Here is a 27524-nt window from a genome sequence, read left to right on the forward strand (position 1 = left end):
GATAAGGGATTTCTCACGCAGAACTACATTTTTCTGTACAGATGGAAAGCATCATTCTGTGTGGCACACAATCTCTCGGTGATTAATATTTTATCTTTTGGTGCCACTATCCTTGGCCGACCCCGAAAGGTAGTCTGTGCACGAGTACGTCGTTGCTACAGGGAGACTCCCATGTCAAGTACCTTTTCCTCATTGATAACATTAGATCGCATTTCTTTTTCATAATTTAGCGGCTTCGTCAAAAATTGGCATGCTAACTTTTAAAGAAAAGATAATTTATAATAATTATTCATACATATACAATACAGGCCGCTAAGTCAACGGGAAGCAAGGACTTTACGTTTCCATTGCGAACCATGGGCAGTCCTCTCTCGTGGGTTGCGGAAGGCGGCGACAACAACAAAGGGGCGCGCCGTCTGCGGGACCGCTGCGCCCTTGCGTAGCGGACGACCGAGGATCCGCGTTCGGAGCCGCGCTGGCCGAGTCGAGCGGTGTTTGCGAGAGCTCGACTCCGATGGCAGCCTGCGTCGAGGCTCGAGAGCTTGCCGACACGGTGTCCAAAGCTTAGCCTGCAGCGACAACGCGGCGGAGCAAGCAACTTTCGCTCTGCTTATGCGAACCAAGTCGCGGCACGTGGAGCGCGTGTTCGGGGCAGCGGAGAACGTGACTACGCGATGGCACACACGGGCCAAGGCGCGCCCGGGTGTCGATAACGCCGGGTTTCTCTGCAGGCGTCAACCGATGGTCGCACCAACTGGCGAGGAACACGGAGTGCGGCAGCCCCACCGTGCAGCCGGACGTCGAGGTGGCCGACCGCATCGTCGGGGGACAGGAGGCGGTGCCCCACAGCTGGCCCTGGCAGGTATGTCGGCATCGTGTGCAGGCCAACGAACAGCACGAGTTGAACGTGAGGCTGTGTACGCGTCGTACGTGTAACGACAGCGCACACACCAGTTTTGCGTCTCAAAGGCGCCGCAACGAAACGGAGTCACGGAAGGAAGCCTTATAACGTGTTCGCTGTAATCGTGCCGTTGCCTTACTTCGTAAAGCATGTTCATTTTCTCAAATATGTGGCTGGCCCAAATTCGACTTCCCGTCACGTACGACTTGTCTCCACGGAGCCGGTTTTTTTCTGGCATAATTCGTTTGTCATGCAAATCCCTCTTCTGTAGACATATAGGATGTCCCAGCTAACGTTAGCCAAGCATTCCCAACGAAAAAAAGATATTTATAAATTATGCAGACCCTTTGCACTGTGCGAATCGATGTAAGCGAAGATTTGTGTGCTGTTTGCGTTCTTCGGTGATATTTTGCCGTGATGTTGACGGCCTACAACTGTCGTGGTGTGGCCGTCAAATGTTACCTTGCGTGCACCACTTGGGTTCGTCTACGTAGTACACAACGCATAGCGAGACGTTGTTGTGCGCCACCGTTCCTAGCCTGCGAGAAAGTTTGCACTGTCATTCCCTCACACGGACGCATCGCATCGTAGCTGCGGTGTTGATTTGCTGGAAAGCCACTTGCGTGTTGTCGTCTTGACGCGGTGGTGTTTTACTGCAGCTTTGCGTCGGCACCCCATGCGTCAATTGTCCGCATGTACAAACCTGCACGGTGTTTATTTTTCATAAATGGCAAGAATGAGCTGTAAATTTTTTATTGTTTGACCGCAGCTGTTGCCATGCTTAGTAGTAGCACGAAGAGACCCCAAACGAAGCATGCTGACTGACGGCGTTCCCTTTCTTCCGCAATCATCCCATGTGTGCAAGCTGAGCGAAGAGTGGCTATGGTACGCCCGTTTCGCCGGTGCGTTCGTTGGCTTTCTCCGTCTCCCCTCTGGCACGTGAGCATGCGTGTACGCACTTGTTGCAACTGAGTGCAGTAAGCGCTGCAGCTTCTGCAATGTTTCTGCGAGGGGCTAACGCGTAATTACAGCCGTCCAGAGGGCATTGTGTCGATGGCCAGGGAGTTCGAGAAGGAATTCTGGCACGCCCACGAAGCTCTCGCTGGATGGGCTCAGAGACGCCTCCCCCGCGTCCCTACCATGTACAGTCGCGGACAGAATAAAATGGACCACGTGATCTCCGAAAACGTTCAATTCCCGAGCAGCCTGTAGCAGTAACCAGTAAAACTGCCCACGACAACGTTGTTAGCATATTCTAGTCGAGGTCCAAAATGCAAATACCAGATTGCGTTGTGAGGTTGCGGAGATATTCAGCTTTTTCTTAGATTTCATGGTCCGTAATATTCTGTCCGCGACTGTACATGATACACGTTGTCACGCGTTATACACGTTGGGAACTTAAACTTCACCCTAGCGCAGTATATGTTCCCAAGAATATGTCTTACCAACTAGCCTCCCAACACAGTCTCCTTGAGCTCAAGACAGCGGCGGCAGCAGCAGCAGCAGCAGCACGAAGCCATATACAGTCTAGCCCGGTTATAACGAAGCCACTTATAGCGAAATAGCAGTTATAACGAAGGGATTTGAATTTCCCATTTCCATTTTTGCATTTTCAATACATTTTGGGTCTGGTTTTAACGAAGTAAATAAGAGCGCGTCAGCGGATATAACGAAGAGATTTAATACCTGAAGTCCGCACTCGCGAAAAGTGTTCAGGGGACGTTGGACCACTTCTTTCAGCGGCAATAAATCGGTATGCCCATGTTTGCATTTTTTTTTCGTAGTCCACATATTACGAAATAGCGGATATAGCGAAGTGATTTTCGATTCCCGCCAACTTCGTTATAACCGGGCTAGACTGTATTACGATTTCGCGGAGCTGCTGAAGGAGATATATACGGACAACGACCGCAAATTGTATGGGTAGGCCGGAAACGCAATGAAGTGGTGGAAATTCACCAAGGACTTAACAAGCAACGATGTCCTCTGTCTCCACTGTTTACACTTTATGCAACTCTGGCAATTTAGGACATCGCCTTTAGTGCACAGCTTTTGCACCACGTGGCGTACGGATCTTCAAGATTCAAAATTCGCGCGACGGCACACGCAGTGTATACTGGACGAAAACAGAATCACACAATAAAAAAAAAACAGTACCACACGAACAGGGTTCACCGCCGAGCGCTAGTCCGAAATGGCTGATTTGATAATCGCCGCGCGTAGAAGACGAGCGACCGACTAGTGGATTGTGAATCAGCAGTTTTGCTGCAATTGAACGGCGTTTAGGGGCTCAGTGGCGCTTCGAGATAGCGGGTGCATAATATCTCGAAAAAGCGGCCTGCCCACTCCCTTCCTCCCCTGTCCATCTTATGCCTCGATGATCTTTTTTGTCCGATCGTAGTGTCGTGCGGCTTCACCGAGCGTTTTATAAAAGCAAGAATGTGCTTTTGTCGCTGTAGTTCTAGTAATCTAGAAGTCTGATATTCGAAAAAAATAATGCGAGCTTGCTAAATAGTGGCCGCATGTTTCCGGATATGCAGACGCAGGATTCACGTCGGTAATTTCTATTGGTCTCAGTTTACGAGTCGACTTACGCATTTGCATGCACATGCCCGGTCGCATTATTTTCACTGCCACAGACATCGATTTCTTTTCTTCTTTTACGAGCAGTAAATAGCGCTGAACAACAGGACGAAGAGAGGGACACAGACCACAGCGCTAACAACCAAGTGTCTTTATTCTTTCAGTCAACATATTATTACGATATCATCGAGCGGTGCTCAAGAACCGAGCCGCCGCGAGAACGACGATGAAGTTAGTCGGTGCGCTTGGCGCGAGCGAGTGTCGGCCTGGCTGCCTGGCTCCAGTGTAAATAGCCTGTAAATAGCCTCTTCTGTCTGTGTCTTTCCACACGCAACATTCTGGTGGAGGTCAGCGATCCCCGTCCTCACCACGGAACTCAGAAGTGGTCGGCACACCGAGCTTGTCACCGTGCCTCCCGGTGACGCGCTCACCTCTGCAACGGCTTCGGCTTGTTCCACTGCTCCAATCGTCACGGTCGCCCCACATCGCGACCCAAGTGTGTTCTCTGGCCTGGAGGGCCAGGATGTTGAGGACTGGATCAAACTCTATGAACACGCCAGTGCTAATAACAGGTGGGACCCAACGATTATGCTCGCCAATGTCATCTTTTATCTCGGCGGCACCCCACGTGTGTGGCACCAAACGCATGACGACGAGATAACCAGTTGGGACAATTTCAAAGAGAAGCTACGGGAACTGTTCGGCGACCCCATTGGGCGCAAGGCTGCCGCAAGAAAGGCTCTTGCGTCCCGTGTTCAGTCATCTACGGAGCCGTACGTTTCATAAATCCTCGACGTCTTGGCTCTCTGCCGCAAAGCTGACGATAATATGTCCGAAGCCGATAAAGTGTCACATATTCTGATAGGCATCGCCGACGACGCTTTCGATTTGCTTGTTTTCGGCAACGTATCCACTATCGACGCCATCATCAAAGAATGCCGTCGCCTTGAACAAGCTAAGAGCCGCCGTATCACACACCACATCACGCGGCTACCCAACACTGCTGCTACGTCGACATGTGAGAGTCGACCACGTCAGACTACCACCTGTGATGACGTCACCCGTATTGTTCGCCGCGAACTCGAGGCCACCTGTTCGCCAGCTTTCTCCACGACGCCTCCCGATCCGCCAGCAACCACCATTGCGATGATCCAGGCCGTCATCCGACAGGAATTTGAGAACATGGGTCTAACCTCCGTGTGTTCCACGTCTCAACCCAGCGTTCCTCAGTTCTCTAGCGGCCCTCCTCATCCTCGGCAGTCCTTTTCCGCCACATCTCGCCGCAACCCGTCCGATTGGCGTACCCCTGATGACCGGCCGATCTGCTTCCACTGCTGTCGCATCGGCCACGTCGCTCGTCACTGCCGCAACCGATGGCCACCACCTCCTCGGACATACACCGCCGCTTATTCCCGCACTTTTGGACCTTCCGTTCCCTATACCACCCGCCATGAATCCACTGCCGCTGATGCTCCTGCTCCGAACCTTCGGTACAGCCGCTCGTCCTCACCTCGACGCCATCAGTCTCGTTCGCCCCAACCCCGTCGCTTCTCTTCGCCGCCTATCGCCTCCCGGATCCAGCCGGAAAACTAGGCACTGCAGCTTCTGGAGGTGAAGCTGCGTTGTCGATCCTGCCCTCAAATTCCCTGCTCACGTTACCCACGAACCGAAACCTTCTTGACGTTGACGTTGACGGCTATCCTGTCACGGCACTCATCGATACAGGAGCACATCTTTCAATTATGAGTGCTGCCTTCCGACGACGACTCAAAAAGCTCCTCACCCCAGCGTCGGCGCGCGTCGTCCGCGTTGCGGATGGCGGTACTGTGCCTATCATCGGCATGTGTACGGCACGCGTCAGCATCGCCGGCCGCCACACTCCTGTCCTCTTCACCGTAATTGCTCATTGAACCACGACCTAATTCTCGGCCTGGATTTTCTCTCCGCACATTCTGCTCTTATTGACTGCTCTTCCAGTACCCTTCGCCTTGAGTTGCCGATGCTCGCAGAACCTTCTCACGTACCCCACTGCAGCTTACGTCCCACCGGCTTTCTTCGCCTGCAGCCAAATTCAATAGCCTACATTGAACTGTTGTCTTTCCCACCAATTCCTGATGGCGAGTACCTCGTCACTCCTCTGCCCGACATTCCAATCAGGTATGACGTTACAGTACCTCACAGTATACTTAATGTTACTGGGAACCGCACTCGCATGCCTGTCTGTAACTTTGGATTGGCAAAGCAAATTCTACCGCAAGGTATTTGCCTTGCCACCATTGATTGTCTCGGCAACCAATACGTGGCAGCGTTATCGACCGATGGTTCTCGCGAGCTTAGCAGGCCCCTCGCGCCAGCCTCGGGTGCCGATCCCAATATAATGAAAATGGTGGCGACGGACCTGTCCTCGGCGCAGGCTGAAGAGCTTTGCCAAGTATTATCGTCCTACCGAGATATTCTCGACATCGACGATCGCCCTTTAGGCCAGACGCTCGCGGTCAAGCATCGGATTCTTACTGGCGATGCTACGCCTATTCACCTACGACCGTATCGAGTTTCAGCGTCGGAACGCCGAGTAATTCAAAACGAAGTCAACAAAATGCTCGATAAGAACATCATTGAGCCTTCTTCGAGTCCCTGGGCGTCACCTGTGGTGTTGTTTAAGAAGAAGGACGGCACGTGGCGCTTCTGTGTAGACTACCGTCATCTGAACAACATTACTAAGAAGGACGTCTACCCGCTCCCACGTATAGAGGACGCCCTTGACTGCCTCCACGGTTCCAGCTATTTCTCGTCTATTGATCTTCGTTCGGGATACTGGCAGATTGCTGTTGACGATATGGACCGAAAAAAACCGCGTTCATCACACCTGTTGGCCTATACCAATTTAAGGTAATGCCGTTTGGATTATGCAGCGCCCCTGCCACCTTCGAGCGCATGATGGACTCCTTGCTCCAAGGATTCAAATAGTCCACATGCCTCTGCTACCTCGACGACGTCATCGTCTTCTCGCCAACATTCGACACTCACCTTGAGCGTCTAACAACTATACTTGATATATTTCGAAAGGCAAAGCTACAACTTCACTCCTCCAAATGTCGTTTTGGCCACCGCCAACTTTCTCTTCTGGGCCATCTCGTTGACGCTTCCGGAGTACAGCCTGATTTTGACAAAACTTGCGCTGTCCGAGAGTTTCCGGTTTCGAAGACAGCCGCAGACGTTCGAAGTTTTGTAGGGCTATGCTCGTGCTTTCGTCGTTTTATACAAGATTTTGCGGCAATTGCTAGACCCCTCACTAATATTTTGAAGAAAGGCGTACAATTCTCGTGGGGTACTGCAGAACCCGCGCCTACTCTTTCGTCTCGTTACTCTTCTGTCGTCACCACCCATTCTCGCCCACTTCGACCCTGATGCCCCTACAGAATTGCGTACAGATGCCAGCGGTCATGGCGTAGGTGCCGTCTTAGCCCAGCGTCAGCGTGGCCAGGATCGCGTTATTGCTTATGCGAGCCGCCTCCTCACACCATCGGAGCGCAACTATTCCATTACGGAACGAGAATGCCTTGCTGTAGTCTGGGTGGTTGCGAAGTTCCGTCCTTACCTTTACGGTCGCCCTTTTTCCGTAGTCACTGACCATCATGCTCTCTGCTGGCTCTCATCGCTAAAGGATCCCACAGGCCGGCTGGGTCGATGGGCTTTGAGGCTACAAGAATTTTCATATTCCGTGGTCTACAAGTCTGGCCCCCTGCACCAAGACGCTGACAGCTTGTCGCGTTACCCTGTTGACGACCCTGACTCCTCCAATATTACCAGTGCTACTTGCGTATTCTTTGTATCACAGCTGCTTCATTTCGCCGACGAGCAACGCCGTGACGCCTACATCAGAGCACTCATCGACCGTTTTGAGCACTCTCCGGCCGATGCTACTCTACGCCTCTTCGTCCTCCGCGACGGTACTCTGTACCGTCGTAACCTTTATCCGGACGGCTCTGAGTTCCTCCTTGTAATACCCAAACACTTCCGCTCCACCGTTATAGATCTCCACGACGCACCAACGGCAGGACATATCGGCGTATCTCGAACCTATGACCGTGTACGTCGCCGTTTTTTCTGGCCGGGTCTTGCCCGTTCCGTACGACGTTACGTCACCGCTTGTGAAGTTTGCCAACGACGCAAGAAGCCTTCCCAGCTCCCTGCTGGTTACCTGCAGCCGCTCGAGATTCCTGCCGAGCCCTTTTATCGTGTCGGCTTAGACCTTCTCGGCCCATTTCCGGAATCTACATCAGGGAACAAGTGGGTTGCTGTCGCGGTGGACTACGCGACCCGCTATGCCGTAACCCGTGCTCTTCCGACCAGTTGCGCAACTGATGTTGCGGACTTCCTCCTACATGATATTATTTTGATGCATGATGCTCCGCGTCAATTGCTAACAGAGCGTGGCCGTACGTTTTTGGCCAAAGTCATCGACGACATCATGCGTGCCTGCTCAATACGGCACAAATTTACCACCTCCTACCATCCCCAAACTAACGGCCTCACTGAGCGCTTGAACCGCACCCTTACAGACATGCTATCCAAATACGTTTCCGACGACCACCGTGACTGGGGCCTGGCACTACCTTACATTACTTTTGCATACAACTCTTCCCGTCTCGAAACTGCTGGCTTTTCCCCGTTTTACCTCTTGTATGGCCGCGAACCAACGCTACCACTGGACACTGTGCTGCCGTCCGCCACAGCTTCAACCAGCGATTATGCCCGTGATGCAATCGCCCATGCTGACCACGCTCGCCAACTTGCGCGCGCTCGTCTAGAAGTGTCTCAAGACAAAGAGAAGCAACGCTACGACCTCCGTCACAGTGATGTCAATTTTGTGCCCGGCAGGCTCGTATTGCTTCGGTCACCTTCGCGTAAAGTTGGCCTATGTGAAAAACTCATTTCTTGTTACACAGATCCATATCGCGTGCTCTGCAAAGTGACCGATGTCACCTATGAAATCGTTCTAGTCACGCCCACTGCATCCTCCGCTGTGACAACCAGTGATATTGTCCACGTCGCCCGACTCAAGCCCCACAACTCTCCACGCGCCTTGGGTATTTAACAGCACCGTGACGGTGCTTTTGCCGCCCGGGGGGGGGGGGGTAATATTACGATATCATCGAGCGGTGCTCAAGAAACGAGCCGCCGCGAGAACGACGATGAAGTTGGTCGGTGCGATTGGCGCGAGCGAGTGTCGGCCTGGCTGCCTGGCTCCAGCGTAACTAGCCTGTAAATAGCCTCTTCTGTCTGTGTCTTTCCACACGCAACAATATGTATACTCTACCGCTATCTCAAAGCACAAAAAAAGCAACAAATTCAGCATGCGCAGGGGCAATAAATTGCAATAAATGAGATAGGAAGGCTATCTCCTTCGGAAGGAAAGAAATGAAGGGGAGGCTTACACATGCTTCGCCGCTATTATGAATGGGAAAGGCTTCGGAAATAAGACGTGCGCGGTCATCGAGGTATTTTGACAAATAGGTCACATATTTAAAAAAGGGCTTGCAGCCGCATTCATAGCAATTCAGTTATAATTGACTGTCTCTAGCTTGTTTTTGAACCTTGTTATAGTGTTCGGGCATGCGGTCATTGATGCACCGCCCCGTTTGACCGATATAGAAACGCTTGCAGGAAAGAGGAATCTTATAAACCACACAGTCGCAACACTCAACAGCAAACCTCTGCCTGAGCTGCTTTTTACAACTTTTCTTGTTCTGCGCATTAACCCGACTGTCTTGGTGGCACAGGCCGCCTAACTTATTTCTGGCAGTGAACGACAACCAGACGCCTGCCCTGCTGACCTTTCTGAGATTATGCGCAACCTGGTGCACATATGGGATAACCGCAACCATTTGCCATGAATGATTCTCAGACTGAGCAACTGCTGATTCATTTCTTTTAAGGCCTGTAGCGAGGCTTTCATCGATGCTAGTTAAAACGGTAACTGGAAACCTGCGAGCTTCAGTTTGGCTACTTGCAATTCGAAGCTTGCGTCTACTTGGTGGTCACAAGACCTAATGAGGGCCACCTTCATGCAAGATCTCGCAATACCGCGTTTAACTATCTTTGAGTGCGCGGAATAAAAGGGAAGAAGGCTCTTAATGAGACCGAGGAGCATAACCCCAACATACACGGTTGCTTGAGAACGAGAGCTCTACGTCTAAGAAACGCAGCTTATTGTCTGACGGATGCTCCGTAGTCAATTCAAAGGAATCTAAAACTCTGCGGAACGCGTCATATATTATAGCAGCAGCAGGCTGCGCGTCAGGAGTGTTATTATAATAAAAAAATTAAAAAGTCATCAACGTATTGCATCACTTTTACAGTGCTCGTCTGGCCCAGCTTAGTTTTAAGATTGCGGTCATAGCTGGCCCAGTAAGACTCCGCCACGGCAGGTGATGGGGGACCAGGTAAGGTAGGGCGTGTGAGGGGAGTGTATAGGCAGTCTCTTGGTTTGGCGCAAAGTTTGCATGTTGAGGGGAATTGGCCTGGGTATCGGGCATGTAGTAGTATGGGGTATGGAGCCGTCCGAGCTTGTAGTCATCGCCAGTGTGCGGCCTGTGCTATGGTGAGGGATGGAGCTGGGGGTATGTATTCCCTTCGTTTGTCCCAGTAGTACGAGAGAATATCACGGAAGCAGAGCAGGCACTCGCCGGCCCGTAGAGGGGGCTCGACTCCCACTGCCCGGAACGCGAGACCTCGGGCCAGGGAGTGAGCCTCGTTGACAGGGAGGCCGGCATGTGCTGGCGTCCAGATTAGGGTTATGGGGCGCCGGGGCTGCCAGAAGCGTAGTAAGTGCGCAGCGGTGCGGGATATGTAGCCATTGGCATAGTTGAGAATGGCGGATTCGGAGTCAGTGATAATTTCGGTGGCAGATCTAGAGATGAGAGCAAGCGCGATGGCTGCCTCTTCTGCCTCTGCGGTGGAATTGGTGATGATTGAGCTGGAGGTTCGAATCTTTGCTTGACTGTCGGCTGCAGCCAGGGCCATACGGGCGCCTGACGTATAATCCGCTGCGTCTACGTAGAGCACTTCATGGTCCTCTTCACACTGTTTGTGGAGGGCGCGAGCCTTTGCTATTCTACGGTTCCCGTCTCGCTCGGTGTGCATGTTCTTGGGGATGGGGGTGTGTTGAGGTTAAAGCAGAGGATAGGAGAAAGGGGAACCCCCTCGGTAGGGTGTGTAATTAGTGTTAGGCTTAATTGGGATAAAACAGTGCGGCCAGGCTCTGACTTAGACGGGATATTTGTGCCGTAAAGGTGGCTTCTGTGAGTTCCTCAAAGGTGTTGTGGACACTGATTTTTAGGAGTCGGCCATTTGATGTGCTGAGAGGAAGGCGTAGAGCTGCTTTCGTGCAACTCCGTAGGATCGCGTTTACCCAGTCTCTCTCCTTCTGTCGGAGGGGTAGGTATGGAAGAGCATATGCGGTGCGGCTTATGATGCAAGCCTGGGTGAGGCGAAGAGCGTTTCGCTCGCGTAAGCCAGCCCGACGGTTCGCTATTTGGCCAATTAGTCGGGTGGTCTGCTGAGCGTGTGTTCGGAGAGTCTTTATGACTTCTCCTTGCGCGCCACGAGAGTGGAGAACTAGCCTTAGCGGGCAGATTTTGGATACTAGTGGGATGAGATGGCTACCTAGCGTAAGGATCATGGGAGGAACGACCGAATCGTGTTGCTTGTGGCCGTAGAGAAAGAGCTCCGATTTTGAGGGGCACTGGTCAGGCCACGATCCCGTACATATGTGTCGACGGTGGTTAGTGCCAATTGTAAGTGTTGTTCTATTTTGGTGTCACTGCCTCGATTTGTCCAGACAGTGATGTCGGCGAAGTGATGTGGGCAGAATATGAGTATAGCCGGGAAGGGTAAGTGGGCTGGAGGGTTCCTGCGTGGCAAGGATGTCAGGCCCTGTTGCGCAAGACAGCAGTTGGTGGACGCTGCTGGCCGAAGCCCCGGCAGTTCCACTATCAGATTACGATTTGGAGATGCCATCATGAGAGTCGGCAGGAGGGGGAGCCATAACGGGAGTTGGGGAGTCGTGAGCTATGGCAGACATAGGGTTGTCCTTTACTTCCGTTGATTTAGCCTTCTTGCGTCTACATGGGGTGGAGTCCCGCTTTGGGAGGCCGGTTGAGTAAGAATTGAGCTGGGACTCAAGATTGCTACAGCTGTCAGAATCCTTGGATTAGCACGTTGAATCGTTGGTTAAGAGCAGCATTGTCTTGTGTTATGCGGATTACCGCGTTTTTGAGGGTTGCACATTCCTGGTTGATGTGAGTTATAGCGTCCTGCAATTCTGCCTCAAAACGAGTAAAAAAGGACTCAAGCAGGGTTGCAATGTCGTCTAGTGAGATGGGGGTGGAGGGAGGGGGTGTTGTGCACGGAGTTGAATTTGTAGCGGGGTCCGTGTCAGCCTCCATTGCTAGCAAATCAGGAGAGGCAGTAGAGTTGGAGTGGCTGGGCAAGGCAGGCACGTACCCAGGGGGGGGCCCGGGGGGGCCCGGGCCCCCCCCGAAATCAAGTGGCATACCCCCCCTCCCCACCCACGCCACCACTCCTCACACATTCCTAAAGCGCCGCCAGATCAATGTTGAGACTTGGCAGCTCTTCATCGGTCAGCATTATGCTGCCTTTTGCACTTCTTTTAGATGGCGGTAGTTATCGGCATCTCTTGTAATGTGAAGGACAGTTTTCTCATAGATTCCGCACCCGCGCGATTAACTCGAGATGCGTTCAGTTGTCACCATCTATTCAACCGTCACGCGCATAGCTGTTGCTTTTGTTAGTTCAACCTTCTTTGTATAGGCTGATCCTGGGACCAGGAGAGGGATGCGGCTGTTACTCAGCTGGTCTGTACTCTCATGAAACGAGTTGCAGCCGGAGAAAACGCCAATTGCGTTTAACTTTTCCCTTTGCTTCATTATTTCCTTGAGTTACGGCTCGCCGCGACGCTGGCAGATGCCCGGAACCATATACACGTGATATGGGTTAGATAAGGTGGGAAATAAAATAACGTGAAAGAGCCTACATCATGAAACCCTGCAATGACCCTTAAACCCATAAGCAAGATGACTGTCGCCCGTTACCTCGTCTGTTTTTCCCTAATTGCATAGCACTTCTCGTGCAAAATTGGAAACTGGAAACAAAAATCGCAAGGAGTTGAGAAATTAAGCGATCTACTAAGGGAGAGAGCCAAGGCAACAACCAAACTGCAAGCAAAAGCGAATAATAAAAAAGTTAACCGTTGTTTATGAAAATATTTATGGATCGTCATCTTTTTATTTAAAAAGGAAGTAGAGAAAACGCCGCCGGAAGTGGAGAACAATTACTTGTTTTGAATGACGCTTCTACAGTTATCGGTCGAACCGCCTCACGTAGCTACTTCTCTGCTGTGCTTATGTGGGTGTTTTTCTAACTTTTCGCGGTGAGCGCAGTACGTCTAGAATCGCAGAGTCCTGCGCTCTACGCGGTTGTATGGCACTGGCGGCCGCACAGCGTTACGCAATTCGCGGAACTGTCAAAACTGATCAACAAGGCGAAAATAACTGATATTCGAAACTATAACATGAGGAAGACTGAAGAAGCCGTAAAAAATGAACGCAGCCTGAAATCAGTAAAAAAGAAACCTGGCATAGGACAAACCGTGATGTATGCACTAAAAGATAAGGATAATATCATCAGCAATCTCGAAGATATAGTAAAAGCAGCGGAAAAATTCTAAGCTGACCTGTATACAGTACCCAGAGGAGTCACGGTACCTCACTTAGAAACAGTAATGAACAGGATACAGAAACTCTCCTATAACTAGCGATGAGGTCAGAAGGGCCCTGCAAAACATGAAACGATGAAGAGCGGGAGGAGAAGGTGGAATAACAGTCGATTTAATCAAAGATGGAGGAGACATAATGCTTGGAAAACTGGCGGCTCTTTATACGAAGTGTCTGTCCACTGAAAGGGTCCCAGAAAACTGGAAGAATGCAGACATTATACTAATCCACAAAAAAGGAGACGTTAAAGAATTTAAAAATTATAGAACCATTAGCTTGCTCCCAGTATTATATAACATATTTACCAAAATAATCTCCAATAGAGTAAGGGCAACACAGGATTTTGTCAGCCAAGGGAAGAGGCTGGCTTCAGGAAGAGATACCTTACAATGGATCACATCCATGTCGTCAGTCAGGTTATCGCGAAATCTGCAGAGTACAATAAGCCTCTCCACGTGGCTTATATAGATTACGAAAATGCATTTGATTCAGTAGAGATACCAACAGTCATAGAGGCACTACGTAATGAAGGAGTACAGAACGCTTACGTAAAAAGCTTGGAAAATATTGCTACATGCGTGTGGTATTTGTTTGTTTGTACGAGGCGCGTGGGCGCCATCACTCCAGAAAAGAGGAGGAAGAACAAACTGGGCTCGCGCTGTGAATCTAACCGGTCAGCGCTGCAACCGTTGTTGTAAGTATAATCTGTAAATAGTTTCTCGTCTTACTCGTCCTTCGCTTAAGAATATCTACAGAGGTTCTACAGCTACCTTAATTCCACACAAGAAAAGCAGGGAGATACCTACAGAGAAAGGGATCAGACAGGGAGACACAATTTCTCCAAAGCTCTTCATTGCGTGCTTAGAAGAATTCAAGCTATTAAACTGGGAAGGCTTAGGAGTAAAAATCGACGGCAAATATCTCAGCAACCTTCGGTTTGCCGATGACATTGTTCTATTCAACAACAATGCAGACGAGTTAAAACAAATGATTGGAAACCTTAACAGAGAGAGTGTAAGAGTGGGGTTGAATATTAATATGCAGAAGATGAAGATAATGATAAATAGCCGGACAAAGGAACAAGAGATCAGGATCGCCAGCTGGCCACTAGAGACTGTGAAGGAGTACATTTACCTAGGTCAATCACAGAGAACCCTGATCATGAGAAGGATATTCACAGAAGAATAAAAATAGGTTGGATCGCATACGGCAGACATTGCCAGCTCCGGACTGGAAGCTTACCATTATTATTGAAAAGTAACGTGTGCAATGAGTGCATTTTGCCAGTGCTGACATATGGGGCAGAGACTTGGGAGTAAGTTAAGGACCGCGCAAAGAGCGATCGAACGAAGATTGCTAGGTATAACGTTAAGAGAGAGAAAGAGAACGGTTTGGATCAAAGAGCGAACGGGTATAGACGATATTCTAATTGACATCAAGAGGAAAAAATGTAGCTGGGCAGGTCATGTAATGCGCCGGTTAGATAACCGTTGGACCATTAGGGTTACAGAATGGGTACCAAGAGAAGGGAAACGCAGTCGAGGACGACAAAACACAAGGTGGAACGATGAAATTAGGAAATTCGCGGGCGCTAGTTGGAATCGGTTGGCGCAGGACAGGGGTAATTGGAGATCGCAGGGAGAGGCCTTCGTCCTGCAGTGGACATAAAACAGGCTAATGATGATGATGATGATGATGATGATGATGATGATGATGATGATGGGGGTAGTGGGCCCCCCCCGAAAAAAAATCCTGGGTACGTGCCTGGGGCAAGGTATGGGCAGTGGGTTGGTTGCGAGGCTGGGATGCGGCAGGAGCGGGGGCCGATGGAATGGGAGATCCAGAGGCAAGAGCTTCCAGTTTGGCAATATGTCGACGAAGGGCGTCGGCTTCTGCTCGGGCTGCTGTAGCTTCTGCTTTGGCCGCCGCTGCCTCCTCCTTTACAAGGGCGTGTTGTAGATTGGGAGTCGCTGTTATGGATGCCGTGTGCTTGTGAGAAGAGAGAAGAGTGCCCCAGGCTTGCTTCAACGGCACTGTCCAGGCTTGCTTGTATCGGTGGGGCGACAACTGGGGAAAATTGTCCCCGGGTGCGACGAATTCTTGCTGCTGCGTTTGTGGGTGGCACGGCTATTTCCTTGGCTGGTGAAGGTTTCGTCCCTTCGCATCCACTTTCATTTGCATTAATTTATCGTTTATTTATTTCATTTATTAAGCACAAGTAATTACCCCTATGTTGTCCCTGGTGTCAGTGTTTGTTGGTTTCTTATGATATTCGTAATGGATAAATGATGCGACAGGAGGTCCTCGGCTACTAGCGTAATGATGTATGCCGACGAAATAGTGCTACTAGCGGACAATGCAAGAGACTCACAGAGACTTATGAATATGTGTGGCAACGCAGCGACAAATCTAGGCCTCACGTTTAGCACAGAGAAATCGGGAATTATGATTTTTAGTGAAGAGATGAGTAATTACTGGGTATCAATTCAACGGCAAGTCATACCCATAGTCAAGCAATATAATTGCATCGGAGTATACATAAACGGAGAATAGACTTACTCAAGCACCCACCAAGATAATCTGAAAATAAAGGGGAATGAGAATGTATCAAAAATAAAACATATTGCCCTTTAGGGCTACAGTAAATATGAGGTGGTGCGTGGAATCTGGAAATGAGTAATGGTACCAGCGCTAACTTTCGCAAATGTCATTCTGTGCTTAAATTGGGATATCTTGTCGAGATTGGATGTAAACAGAGGTCGGTAGGCCTGTTGGCTTTGGGAGCCCATGACAAAACCACAAATGAGGCAGTGCAGGGAGACAGGGGTTGGGCTTCGTTTGAAATCAGAGAAGTGCAGAGCAAAATTAGTTTTGTAGAAAGACTCGGGAACATAGATCAAAATAAATGGGTGGTTAAAGTGCACAAGTACCTGTGCCTGAAAAGCGTGGACACAGAATGGAGGAAGAGGTCGAGAAAGTTGGCAAAGAAATACAGGATGATTGAAAGTGTAAATAGACAACAAGGAGTCATAAAAAGGAAGGGGAGAGAAACATTGACAGTGAATTGGATGCAATGAATAGAAAAAAAAACAAGATTTTTAAGAATGAGAAGAGAGAAATTGGAAGGGAAAATTTGTACGATAACACGAAGAATCTGTACGATAACACGAAGGGAAGTGCCTTGACATTTTAGGCTCGAGCTGGTTGCCTAAGGACAAAAACATACCGGAGCAAATATTCCCAACAAGATAAGACGTGTATGCTGCAGCAAAAGTCCGGAGACCACTCAGCACATCCTATTGGAATGCGAATGTATTCACCCAGTGAGACGCGCCGTAGCTAACGTAGAAGCGCTTGCGTTTAAAAGTGGAAGGAAGCATCAACCGGTCAGCAGTCGAGATAAGCAAGAGAAGTATTGGTGAGAGAAAAGCGGGGAAGACACTGGTATACGGCCTGATCCGTTACAAGCATGGGTAACGGTACAAGTTAGATAGAGATGTTTTGAGGAAGAGAAAAAATTTAACCGGATGTGCCCTATATACTCGTGTAATTGCCGCAGGTGTATACGAAATTTGGGGAGAACATCGGGAGTGTGGCCATTACACGGAGAAAAAGACACATCATTTTTCTTTCGTAAATATTTTCGGTGGTACTTAACTTTATTAAACTACAGTACTCGCTTGTGCTGGCTCTGGCTATTCTTGGCTCTTCCTGTAGCGAGCCACTTGCCGGTTGGGATAAATGGTGACGCCCCACAAAGCAGCGACGGCAGCGTCTCGGAGCAGCCGCTCAACCTCGGAGGCTGTGCTTTTGCTGGCGGCGGAAACTAGGCACGGCTGCCTTGTTTCGCCACCGAATAAAAAAAAAAGAAAAGCTTAGGAATTCTCGCACCACATAACAGATAACATTGCCAACCTTCTCAAAAATAGAGGGCGGGGCTAATACATGGGTAATTTTTAAATATATATTTTTATGATTTTTTTTCCAAAGTTCTGGGTGCGGCTTTTTATACACGGGTGCGGCCAGTACACGAGTGTATGCGGTATACAAAAACGCTAGAATGAAACGCGCGTGTATAGAGCACACCTGTGGATGCTGACTCTCCAACCCTCTCCAGCAGCTTTCCAGTGCACGTGGCCGGCATGTAAGGGAGACCTTAGAGTGTTTCAGTTGAGCGCGTTTACGCTCCGCTCAGCAGCTAAGCGGAGCGGAAGCGCGAATGCGCATGCGCCGTCCGCTTAGCCGTAAGCGGGCTAGTGGAGCGAGGAACACGGTCCGCTGAGAAGCTGCCTGAGCGGAGCGTGCTGCGCAGCGCTTTGGCTAGCCTTGGCGTCAGAAAGGATTGGATTGGATGCAGAAAGCAAGCGCACTGGCTATCACGTGGCGTTCCCCAAGACGGCGCTTTATATTCCAGTAGGTAAAATGCACCGGTAACGCATTACAAGCGCGCGTCTAGATACTTAATGGAGAAATAAGTTATGCATACACATACATACGTTTTACTGTATAAAACTGACCAATAGGTGTTTTTATTTTCTTTCATTAACCTGCATTTGGCCAGAGGGCGCTGCAACTACGAAAGTTCCGCTCCGCTCCGCTAAACGTATAAACTAAAACGTGAAAATCGCCCGCCGCTCCACTTTGGCTTAGCTGGAGCACTCGGAGCGGAGCGCACCGTAAGGACGCTCAACTAAAACACTCTCTTATCACGCGTGCTGCGTAAACATGGGCGGTCAGGTGGCTCACCTTCCTGTGCGCAAATTAAGGCACGCAGTCGTGAGCGGAAAAAGGAGACAAGAAACAACCTGGCTTCGTTTTCCGTGACCGATCGCATTTACATCGGGCAGACGGGTGGCTGCGCCAACATCGGAAGCACGCAGCAACGATTAAACACAATTTTGGCTGGATCAACTCTGGTCTAATCGGCCAGGAAAGAAACTGGAAGTCATGCATGTAGCTGCAGTCCCTCGAGATACAATCAGCAGGACACAGGCCCAGTCGAGACGCATAACGCTCCCCTCGTCTTACGCGTGGTGCTTGTGTCGCATGCGAAAACCTATCGAAACAGGCGCTGTAATGTTTGGAGTCGGGCATGAAATAGATGGTAGCTGGCCCATGCCGTCGTCCAACTTATTCATGCTGAGGACGTATTTGAAGGGAGAGACTTGTTCTCATCGAGAACGAAGAATGTGGGATTTATTTACACTGTCTACATGAAAACGTTACAGTTCATCAGCCTAACATGACTGAAAGAGGAATGCACACTGAGCAGCCGCACAACAGCTGCTTATAAACACTCTGTCCTCCCTAGATGCCTAGGTGAGGGAAAAACGGCCGCTCAACCTGCTACCAATTCGGAGCGTTCAAAGTTATCGTAGCCGACCCGCCTTTGAGGAAGAGGGGTTACACACACTTCCGCACAGATTTCAGTGACCACGCCGAGGTGAGCGGGTACTCGCAGATACGTGTCTTGCCCTGAGCAGGTGCCTTCTCATCCCAGTGTTGACTCCGCAGACAATGGCCGCCGCGGCTGTCCGTTCTGGAAAACTCGTGCTCGCTCCTGGAAAACTCGTCACCCTTGCAGCTGCAGCTGGCTGGGAAAATTGTGTAGGTCGGTACCCTTGCAGGCCGCTCGTAGCAGCTCCCGCATGGCCCGAAAAAGCTCGATTGGCCAGTGCTGATAACCGCTGGGCAGGAAGAGAATGGATGGGGGCAAGGGGGGGTGGTGCCTTGGCTTGCAGCGAACAGCTGTGAAATGATGACAACGCCCGAAAACATCCAACAAGAACAGGCAACTGCAAAACGAACGCCACAACACAGCTCTGCGCCGAGATGACGTATCTTGGATCTCACTTTAGGCCCTCTAGGCTTTAAAGACAGACGTGCAGAAACAAAAAATGCTGCATTTCGCTACGCCAAGTTTTGAAGCAATTTCGTGCTGACAAATTAAGCAATCATGGATGGAGTCCTGTTAAATGTGAAGGGATCTTCTTGGCTTAACAAAATTAACAATAACAACCCCAAAATTTAGGCAGGATCCCTAAACGCAGAATTCAAATTAGCCTGCTCAAACCATCCGCATTGCTACGCAACTTTCCCTTCTTATATCTAACGGAGAAGTTCTACTCTTGGAGAGTGAGCCACCACCGGAGCAAGCGGCCATTCTTGTGTGACATTTGATTGAGCCACGTCAGAGGACAGTGGTCGGTCTCGAAGATGAACTTCGCTCCGTACAAGTAACACGACAACTTCTGGGCTGCCCAAACTAAACAAGCACATTCCTTCTCTGAAGCGCTATAGGCTTCCTCTCTTACAGTTAGTTTACGGCTGACATAGAGGATAGGATGCTCCTCATTATCGTCGCCGACCTGACTAAGCACCACGCCCATACCTCTGTCGCTTGCGTCGCACTGAACTATAAATTCCTTTGCGTAGTCTGGCGCTCGAAGCATAGGACGAGAAACCAATAGCGTTTTGAAACATTGGAAAGTGCTCTCTTTGTCCTTATCCAAGTGCGCGCTATTCGGTGCTCCTTTTCGGAGGGCGTCTGTTTGCGGGGACTTGCGGGAATAGTTGCGGGAATAGCAAGGACTTGCTATTTGCGAGTAATTCGGAATGTACAGTTGATAGTACCCACAAATCCCAAAAATGAACAAATGTCTACTTTGGTGCGCGGCTGTTAAAAATCTTCAATCGTAGCTATTTTCAGCTCGGCCGGCCGTCTCGTGCTCTGACCGAAAACATGGCCCAGATAAGTAACCTGCGAAGAGCCAAATCTACACTTTCCCGCCTTCATCGTCAGGCCTGCTTCCCTCAACCGTGAGAACACCTGTTTGAGGTGCGATACGTGCTGTTCCCAGCTGTCCGAAAAAATTCCTACATCATCAATATATGGCAAGGCGAACTCCTGCAAGTCTTTTAGGACAATATCCATTAACTTAGAGAAGCTAAACGGCGCGTTCTTCAGCCCGAAGCTGAGGACGAGAGGGCGAACAGTGCCTACAGGTGAGATAAATGCGGCATAGCGGCTGGTACTTTTTGAAAGGGGAACTTGCCAGTACCCACGCACGAGATCTATAGTTGAAATGCATTTAGCAGCACTAACTCTTTCGATTCGCTCCTCAATGTTGGGTATCGGGTACAGCTGATCCCTAAGGATGGCATTTAACTTCCTGTAGTCAACACACGGACGAAGGTCCTTGTTAGGGGTTTCTACCAGTATTAGCGGTGACGTGTAGTCACTCAGCAGGCTCAATAACTCCCAACTCTAGCATGCGCTGTATCTCTGCCTCCATAATTTCTCTCCGTCGCGGAGACTCCCTGTAAGGCTTTGATCTTACGGGTTCGGTTGATGTCAGCTCTATTTCATGCGTTATTAGTTCGGTTCTACCTGGCCGATCGCTGAATCTGTCGAGGTATTCCCCTAACACCCTCTTAGCTCATATAGCTGCTCGAGTCTAAGAGAGTGCGAGCTTGCCGAATGTTTTACCACTTCTTCCAGGTTGATTTCAGAGTTGGAGGTCGCCCTGTACTCCTTAAACTTGGTACTATAGTGTCATCCTGCTCTTTGATGGTACAGTTAATGACTCCGCTCCGCTCTACGTACGGCTTCATTAAATTGCAGTGGTATATCCTCACCTCCTTTCTGCGACCGGGCATTTTCAGAGCATAGTTAGTATATGAAAGTTTGTGCAACACTATAACGGGCCCGTCCCAGTGAACTTCAAGCTTGTTCTTTCTTCAAGGTTTGAGCATCATTACCTGGTCTCCGGCGTTAAACGTACGAAGCCTCGCATTCTTGTGGTAATAGAACTTGGCGTTTTTTTGAGCTACTCCCATGTTCTTTTCGACTAGTTCTTGGGTTGCATTTAGCCGTTCCAGTAGATTTAGCACGTGTTCAACCACTGTAGGACTCTCTCCTCTTTCCTCGCACATCTCTCTTAACATTCTCAGTGGAGAACCGAGTGTCCTTCCATACACTAGTTCTGCTGGCGAAAACCCTGTAGCCTCATGAGGAACCGTTCGCAATGCAAGCAAAGTGGCCGGAAGACAATTCTCCCAGTCCTCCTTGTGCTCGTAACAGAGCGCCCGCAAAACTCGCTTAAGCACTGAATACCACCTCTCTACACTACTTGACTGAAGGTGATAGACGGAACTCTGTATCAACTTTACCCCGCACTTTTGTAAGAATGTGGAAGTCAGTGCGCTGGTGAATACTAACCCTTGATCCGCCTGAATTTCGGCTGGAAACCCAACCCGTGCGAATACTGTCAAAACCGCGTCTACTACTTCGGTGGAGCTGAGCTCTTTCGGAGGGATTGCTTCTGGAAACTTTGTAGTCGGACACAGCATGGTAACCAAGTACCTGTAACCCGACTTTGTCTTTGGTAGAGGCCCTACCGTGTCTATCACAAGTCGTATGAAAGGTTCTGTTATTAAGGGCACTACCTTTAGTGCAGCTTTCCATGTCTCTCCTGGTTTTCCCGAGCGCTGGATGGCGTAGCATGATCTTACGAAGTTTTCGACGTCTTCGAATCGGCCAGGCTAGTAGTATTCCATAAGCAATCTTTCCTTTCATTTGTTTATGCCTAGGTGGCCAGACCACCCATTTCCATGACAGAGACTCAAAAAGTACTCCCTGTACTTAGTAGGTACGACTAACTGATCCAGAATCCTACCATTTCGATCTGTGTGGTGCCGATGCAACAATCCTTCTTTCTCTTGTATCGTCACGTTGCGCCTAACAATGCCTTCTTTAGCTGTGTGGTGTAATTTAGCTAAGCTGTCATCATTCTTTTGCTCGGCTGCCAGTGACTGTCCACACGTAAGAGCTGATCAAAATATCTTTGAGGCCAGTGATAGTAACGACCCTGTCTCGTTTGCGATTGCGTCAGCTGGCTCTTCCTGCAGGAGTGAACTTTAACACTCTAGTGATCCGCTCTCATTGAGCTGGTCAGCTGGCCGGCTTTCCTCAACTGATTTTTCGTCCCTCGAGCCTAGCTCGGATTCGCTTACTGAAGTTACCTCTTTTGCTACTTCCGCTGGAGCCGCCTTTGCATTTTCAGCCGAAAGCGACGCGATTTTCCGAGCTTGGCCTCGCGTCAACGCCTGTACTGCGCCCTCTCCCAGTTTGAGCCCTTTGTCCCGCAGTAACTGATACGAACGATTCGAAAAAAATGTAAAGGTGCTGCAGCGACAAGAATTTGGAAACTGCAGCCTCGGTCACTAACTCCCCGAAAGGTCCACTGATTTTGACTTTGGCCATGGCCAGACACACGCTGTGTTCTTCTACAACCTGTTTAATCCATGCTACTTCTCCAGTGAAGTCATCTACCGTCCTGTAAGGCGGATGGACAATGTCCGTCGGGACGGCACTGTCTCGCAGCACACGGCATGGTTTGCCATTAACTTGGGGATCGTGAAGATATGGGCTTATAAGTTCCATATTATCGTCTTTTTCATCCACGTAGCAGAAAACTACGCTAGGCTTCCCGCAGTTTACAGCGATATTTCCCAGTTTGTGGCATTTATAACAGCGGATTGGTCTAAAAGATTCGAATGTTCTTTTCTGCTCTTTTTTTACGGTTTCCTCGTTGGACTTCTCCTGGCTTATTTCTGAGGGCTTTTCCTCCACGTGTACAGGCTCCGATCGTCTAGCCTGCGAACCCCTTTTGAACGGAAATGGTTTCCGCGGTCCATTTCGACCGTCCCCATTTCCGTCCTCGGCGTTCAGCTTTCTACGCGTTGCGTACTCTTCGGCTAATTCAGCCGCCCTTTCCACAGTGCCTACATTTCCTCTGTCTTGCAACCACAGCTTCACATATTGTGGGATGCTTCTGTAAAACTGCTCCAGACACATGCATTCAATAATCATGTCTCTGCTCTCGTACGCGTCCGCGCTTTTCAACCACTCGACTAGGTTGGCTTTTAAGCTATATGCAAACTCCGGATATCCCTCGCTATCTTTCTTGCCTGTGCTTCGAAACCGTTGCCGAAAAGCTTCGGCTGAAAGGCGGTATTTCTTCAGAAGACTAGCCTTAACTTTCGCATAATCATATGCATCTTGTGCTCTGAGTCTGGCTATTATTTCCGGAGCCTCACACGGCAACATAGAGATCAACCGCTGCGGCCATGTGCTCGGACCGAAGTTTACCTTCTCGCAAGTCCTTTCAAAATTTCCTAGGAACAAGCCTATGTCGTTCCCGACCTCAAATGGCTTTAACAGCCTGTCCATGCGGCATGATTCTGCCTGATCGTCCCAGAGTCCCTTCACTTCCTTGAGACAACTCCAAATGTTTGCTTTCAAGTTCAAGCTGAATTTTTCTTAACTCGCGATCTTTCTCGCGTTCCACTCTCTCTCGTTCTTACCTGTCCCGTTCTCTCTCTCTCTCTCTGTCCCCTTTTTCTCTCTTTTTAAGAAGTTCCAACCTCATTTCTATGTCCTCATCACTGGCCTGTTCGGAAATCAGCTGCAACAATTCCGATTTTGAGCATTTCCTTGCGTACCCAAGGCCCAGTTCCTCACCAACAATCAACAATTCGTCTCTCAGCAGTGTCCTTAACTCCACGATTCCTGTTTTGCTGCTTTGATCCTGCTCGCTAAACCTACCTGGGTAAACACAAGAAACCTAGATAACAATCAACAATCTAGCTTCCCTACTGTTCTAAACAGAACCACAAAATGGAGCCTAGAGAGTCAAAGCAAGAACCAAGCACTTACCGCAAACACAGCACCACGTCACAAATTCCGTGTCACTGCTGTCAGCCAGTTGTAATGTTTGGAGTCGGGCATGAAATAGATGGTAGCTGGCTCATGCCGTCGTCCAACTTATCCACGCTGACGACGTTGTTGAAGGGAGAGACTTGTTCTCATCGCGAACGAAGAATGTGGGATTTATTTACAGTATCTACATGAGACGTTACAGTTCATGAGTCTAACATGACTGAAAGAGGAATGCACACTGAGCAGCCGCACAACAGCTGCTTATAAACACTCTGTCCTCCCTAGATCCCTAGGCGAGGGAAAAACGGCCGTTCAACCTGCTACCAATTCGGAGCGTTCAAAGTTATCGTAGCCGACCCGTCTTTAAAGGGGGATGGGTTACACACACTTCCACACAGGTTTGACTGACCACGCCGAGGTGAGCGGGTTCTCGCAGACACGTGTCTTGCCTCAAGCAGGCGCCTCTTCATCGCAGTGTTGACGCCGCAGACAATGGCCGCCGCGGCTGTCCATTGTCTGGCGTCTTCAAAGGCCCGTGAGAAGGCACCGCAAAGCATCTCCTTCCAGGAATTCCCCCAGCTTCAGTCGAACCGTGAAGGCGTTGGCGATTTTACTAACAATACTTGGTCCACCGACCGCGTTTAGTCATAGCGGCGCCGAGGCGGTGGCGTGCGGCACACCGTCGTTCCTACAAAACGAGTCGCCGTGGCAGGTGGGGAAGGCTTCCATGGTCACTTCTGGGAAGCTCGCTGCCCTTGCATCTGGGGCTGGCTGGAAAAATTGTGTAGGTCGGTACCCTTGCAGGCCGTTCGTAACAGCGCCTGTACCTTTTTGCCCCATTGTGAACAAGGCTTCCGTATATGGAAGCCGAAGCGTCTTGCTCTTATTTGGTTGGTGCACGTCTTTCTTTGTCAGGTTTCGAGAGGACCAGACTGAGGCATTCGGTCCAAGGAGGCTACTCGTCGCCGCCCCGTTTCGAAGGCCTCCCGCGACGCTGGAAAGCAGACCGCGCGCGAGATCTCGGCGAGCGCATTGCCTCTGTTTTCACATGTTTTGCAAGATTTTCACGGCCAACGCGAAGGATCAGCGCCCAGGTCTTCCAAATGCACTCAAGGAAATTTGTTTACTGCATTTATTTTGGTCTTGTTTACGGCGATAGGCGCGGCAACTGCTTAGTTTTCCGAACAGCGCTCAATGTAAGGACTGAGCTTTTCGTTGATGTTAATGTTACGTCATTTTATTCTTGTCCACTTCTTGCAGCGTAAATATGTTGATGTGGCAAACAACAGGGGCGTTCTTCTGGCCTCTTGTTTTGCTCAAGGAATGTTTGGATGGAACTAGGGCTAAGTGTGGTCAGCGGATTCAGTGGTTTTCATCCCGTGGCGGATCTTATGATTTGAGACGATGAGCAAAACGAGAACAAGGGGAAAGTGGCAGCCAACTTTTCGACAAGTGGGCTTGTCTTTTTCAAGGTCCTTGAAGATCGAAGGTCCGCGTTCCCCGTGTTTTCTTATGATTTGATCGCCCACATTATTCATGAGGTAGACGGAGCCAAGCAGGGCTAGTTTCTATGTTATAAGAGGCCTGTTTAAACTGTCTTTGCGTGTTTGCGCATTTCAGTGACACTTGAACATTCGCCTTTGAACTGGTATACTTAATCCTGCGAATTAGGTTTGTCCGTTTGCTATAAAAGCCAGAGCTGACTCTAGATACGTAGGCAAGCTTTTTTTTTTCTTTCCTGTACTCTTGTATCATAAATTTAAGTGATTTTGCCTGTGAGCTGATGCATGTGAATACGCGCAGCACTGGTGATCCTATCAGTGTTCAAAACTCAAAGCTTCATTATAGTTGTGACTCAGCGCGGCGAAGAGTTACCGTGGCGATTGCGGCAAAAGAAACTTTTGGGAGTGCTTCAGCTGAAGCGCCAGGACGCCATTAAACTATAGGAGTAACGTATGTCTGAATGGGAACATAATTATATGCTGTTATACTGACGGCATTTGCTCCAATAGGCTCCTTAGATATGTCAGCGAACAGGGGGGAAGTAGGTGACAGTGCCTCAGAGGTTTCAAAAGGAACTTCACTTTTATTCGCAACCACTATACTTGACCAAACAAAATATACGTTTGAATGGATGAAAAGTACTATGGCCAGCACAGTCATAATATATAGCAACACATTCGTAACCTTCTCACAGAATCATTCTCAATTCCGTGCGACACCATGTATCCATTCATATCCAATTACATTATAATGACCACATTATAATTAGAAAGCATTCGATTTACTAGTTTTGCTGCCTGTAGGACACTCAGAGCCTGTCTTACGGAGAGGGAACAAACATAGCCCGACGTTTCTTCGCGTAGCGCTCCGCATTTATCGTCACGATAAAGACCCAGCACGTCGGATCAGCGCTACATAGATAGCACAAGGCCTGTTCACTCGGATCCATGACGTCGTGCTACCTGGCCCTAAACTTCCAATGCCAAGGCTGCCGTGACGAAAGCGGGGACGTCAAAATCACCGCAGCTTATTTGGGAGCATCTCCGTTAAATTTTGTGCCAGTCGGACCAAATAGCATGACGTCATGGATGGGAGCGAACAAGCCTTGTGCTATATAGGTAGTGTTGGTCGAATGCCGCAGCGTGAAGTTGCAGGATACAAATCTGCACTCACACTGTATCGTAATCTGATAGTACGCTACCAGCGCAACCCACGTCATTATTTCTACTCGGCACGAGCCGTGCCCTTTCTCTTTACTTTTCCCTCTTTGCTCTTGGCGTGCCTTTATAAGCAAGCGCAATAAAGGACGCAGGCAGTTTTTCGCCCTTCCCCATGTCGGCCTGGTCAATGCTTCACACACGCCCATAACGCACGGAACGTTACACACACCTTTCGCCAATAAATGCCGTGTGCTAGGTCACGACAAATCTGAAGCGCTCGCGTCACATGCTTGCTACAATTTGTTGTTTTAGTGCCGCAAAAATATTTGAAACGGAATGGCATTATTGTGATTAAATATTTTCGAACATATTTTTACATAGGCTTTCTAGTTTCACTGTTTGTCCCCCCCTTCGTCTAGTCGCGCTTCAATCGCGCACCACTTAGTGTCACTGGAAAAAATTTCAGAGTACCGCATTCGTTTTCCCCGCGCCGCCGACGCGTTCATTGGCCCAACCGTACCACGTGACTTTGCAGTGCCATATACCTTCCAAGCGCCGGGCGGGCCGGCTGAGTTAGAGCGCAGGCAGCGCAGGTTCCCTACGTTTTTTTGTGTTCCGATTGTCGCGCTCGCGTTTGACTGCAAGGAAATCATGTCTGGCTGCTGCGCCTTCGTATGCAGCAACCGAACTGAGTCTGGAAAGACTTTTTTCTAGATTCCGACCGGGAAAAATGACTAAGGGCGTCGTTCTGCGTAGTTACACAGGATCGGCCGGGAGAACTTCAAGCCTACAAAAAACACCCGCGTGTGCGAGGTATAAGTACACTTTGCTTGTGCTTTTCGGCAATGTTTTAGAAG

General features: G+C 49.6%; 1 protein-coding gene across 6 annotated transcripts in view; it reads left to right on the forward strand.

The window, feature by feature from the left end:
- Positions 1-27524, forward strand: part of Rtca (RNA 3'-terminal phosphate cyclase) — a 303555-nt gene that overhangs the window by 100675 nt on the left and 175356 nt on the right. For all 6 annotated transcript variants that reach the window (XR_008614321.2, XM_055075593.2, XM_055075591.2 and 3 more), the window contains one exon: positions 732-862. Coding sequence is in view for 5 of the 6 variants with exons in the window: in XM_055075593.2 (XP_054931568.1) it covers positions 732-862 (131 nt within the window). In the remaining variant the exon portion in view is untranslated. The remainder of the gene's footprint in view (positions 1-731; positions 863-27524) is intronic.

This window comes from Dermacentor andersoni, chromosome 11, assembly GCF_023375885.2.
Source record: "Dermacentor andersoni chromosome 11, qqDerAnde1_hic_scaffold, whole genome shotgun sequence".
Taxonomy (NCBI): Eukaryota; Metazoa; Arthropoda; class Arachnida; order Ixodida; family Ixodidae; genus Dermacentor; species Dermacentor andersoni.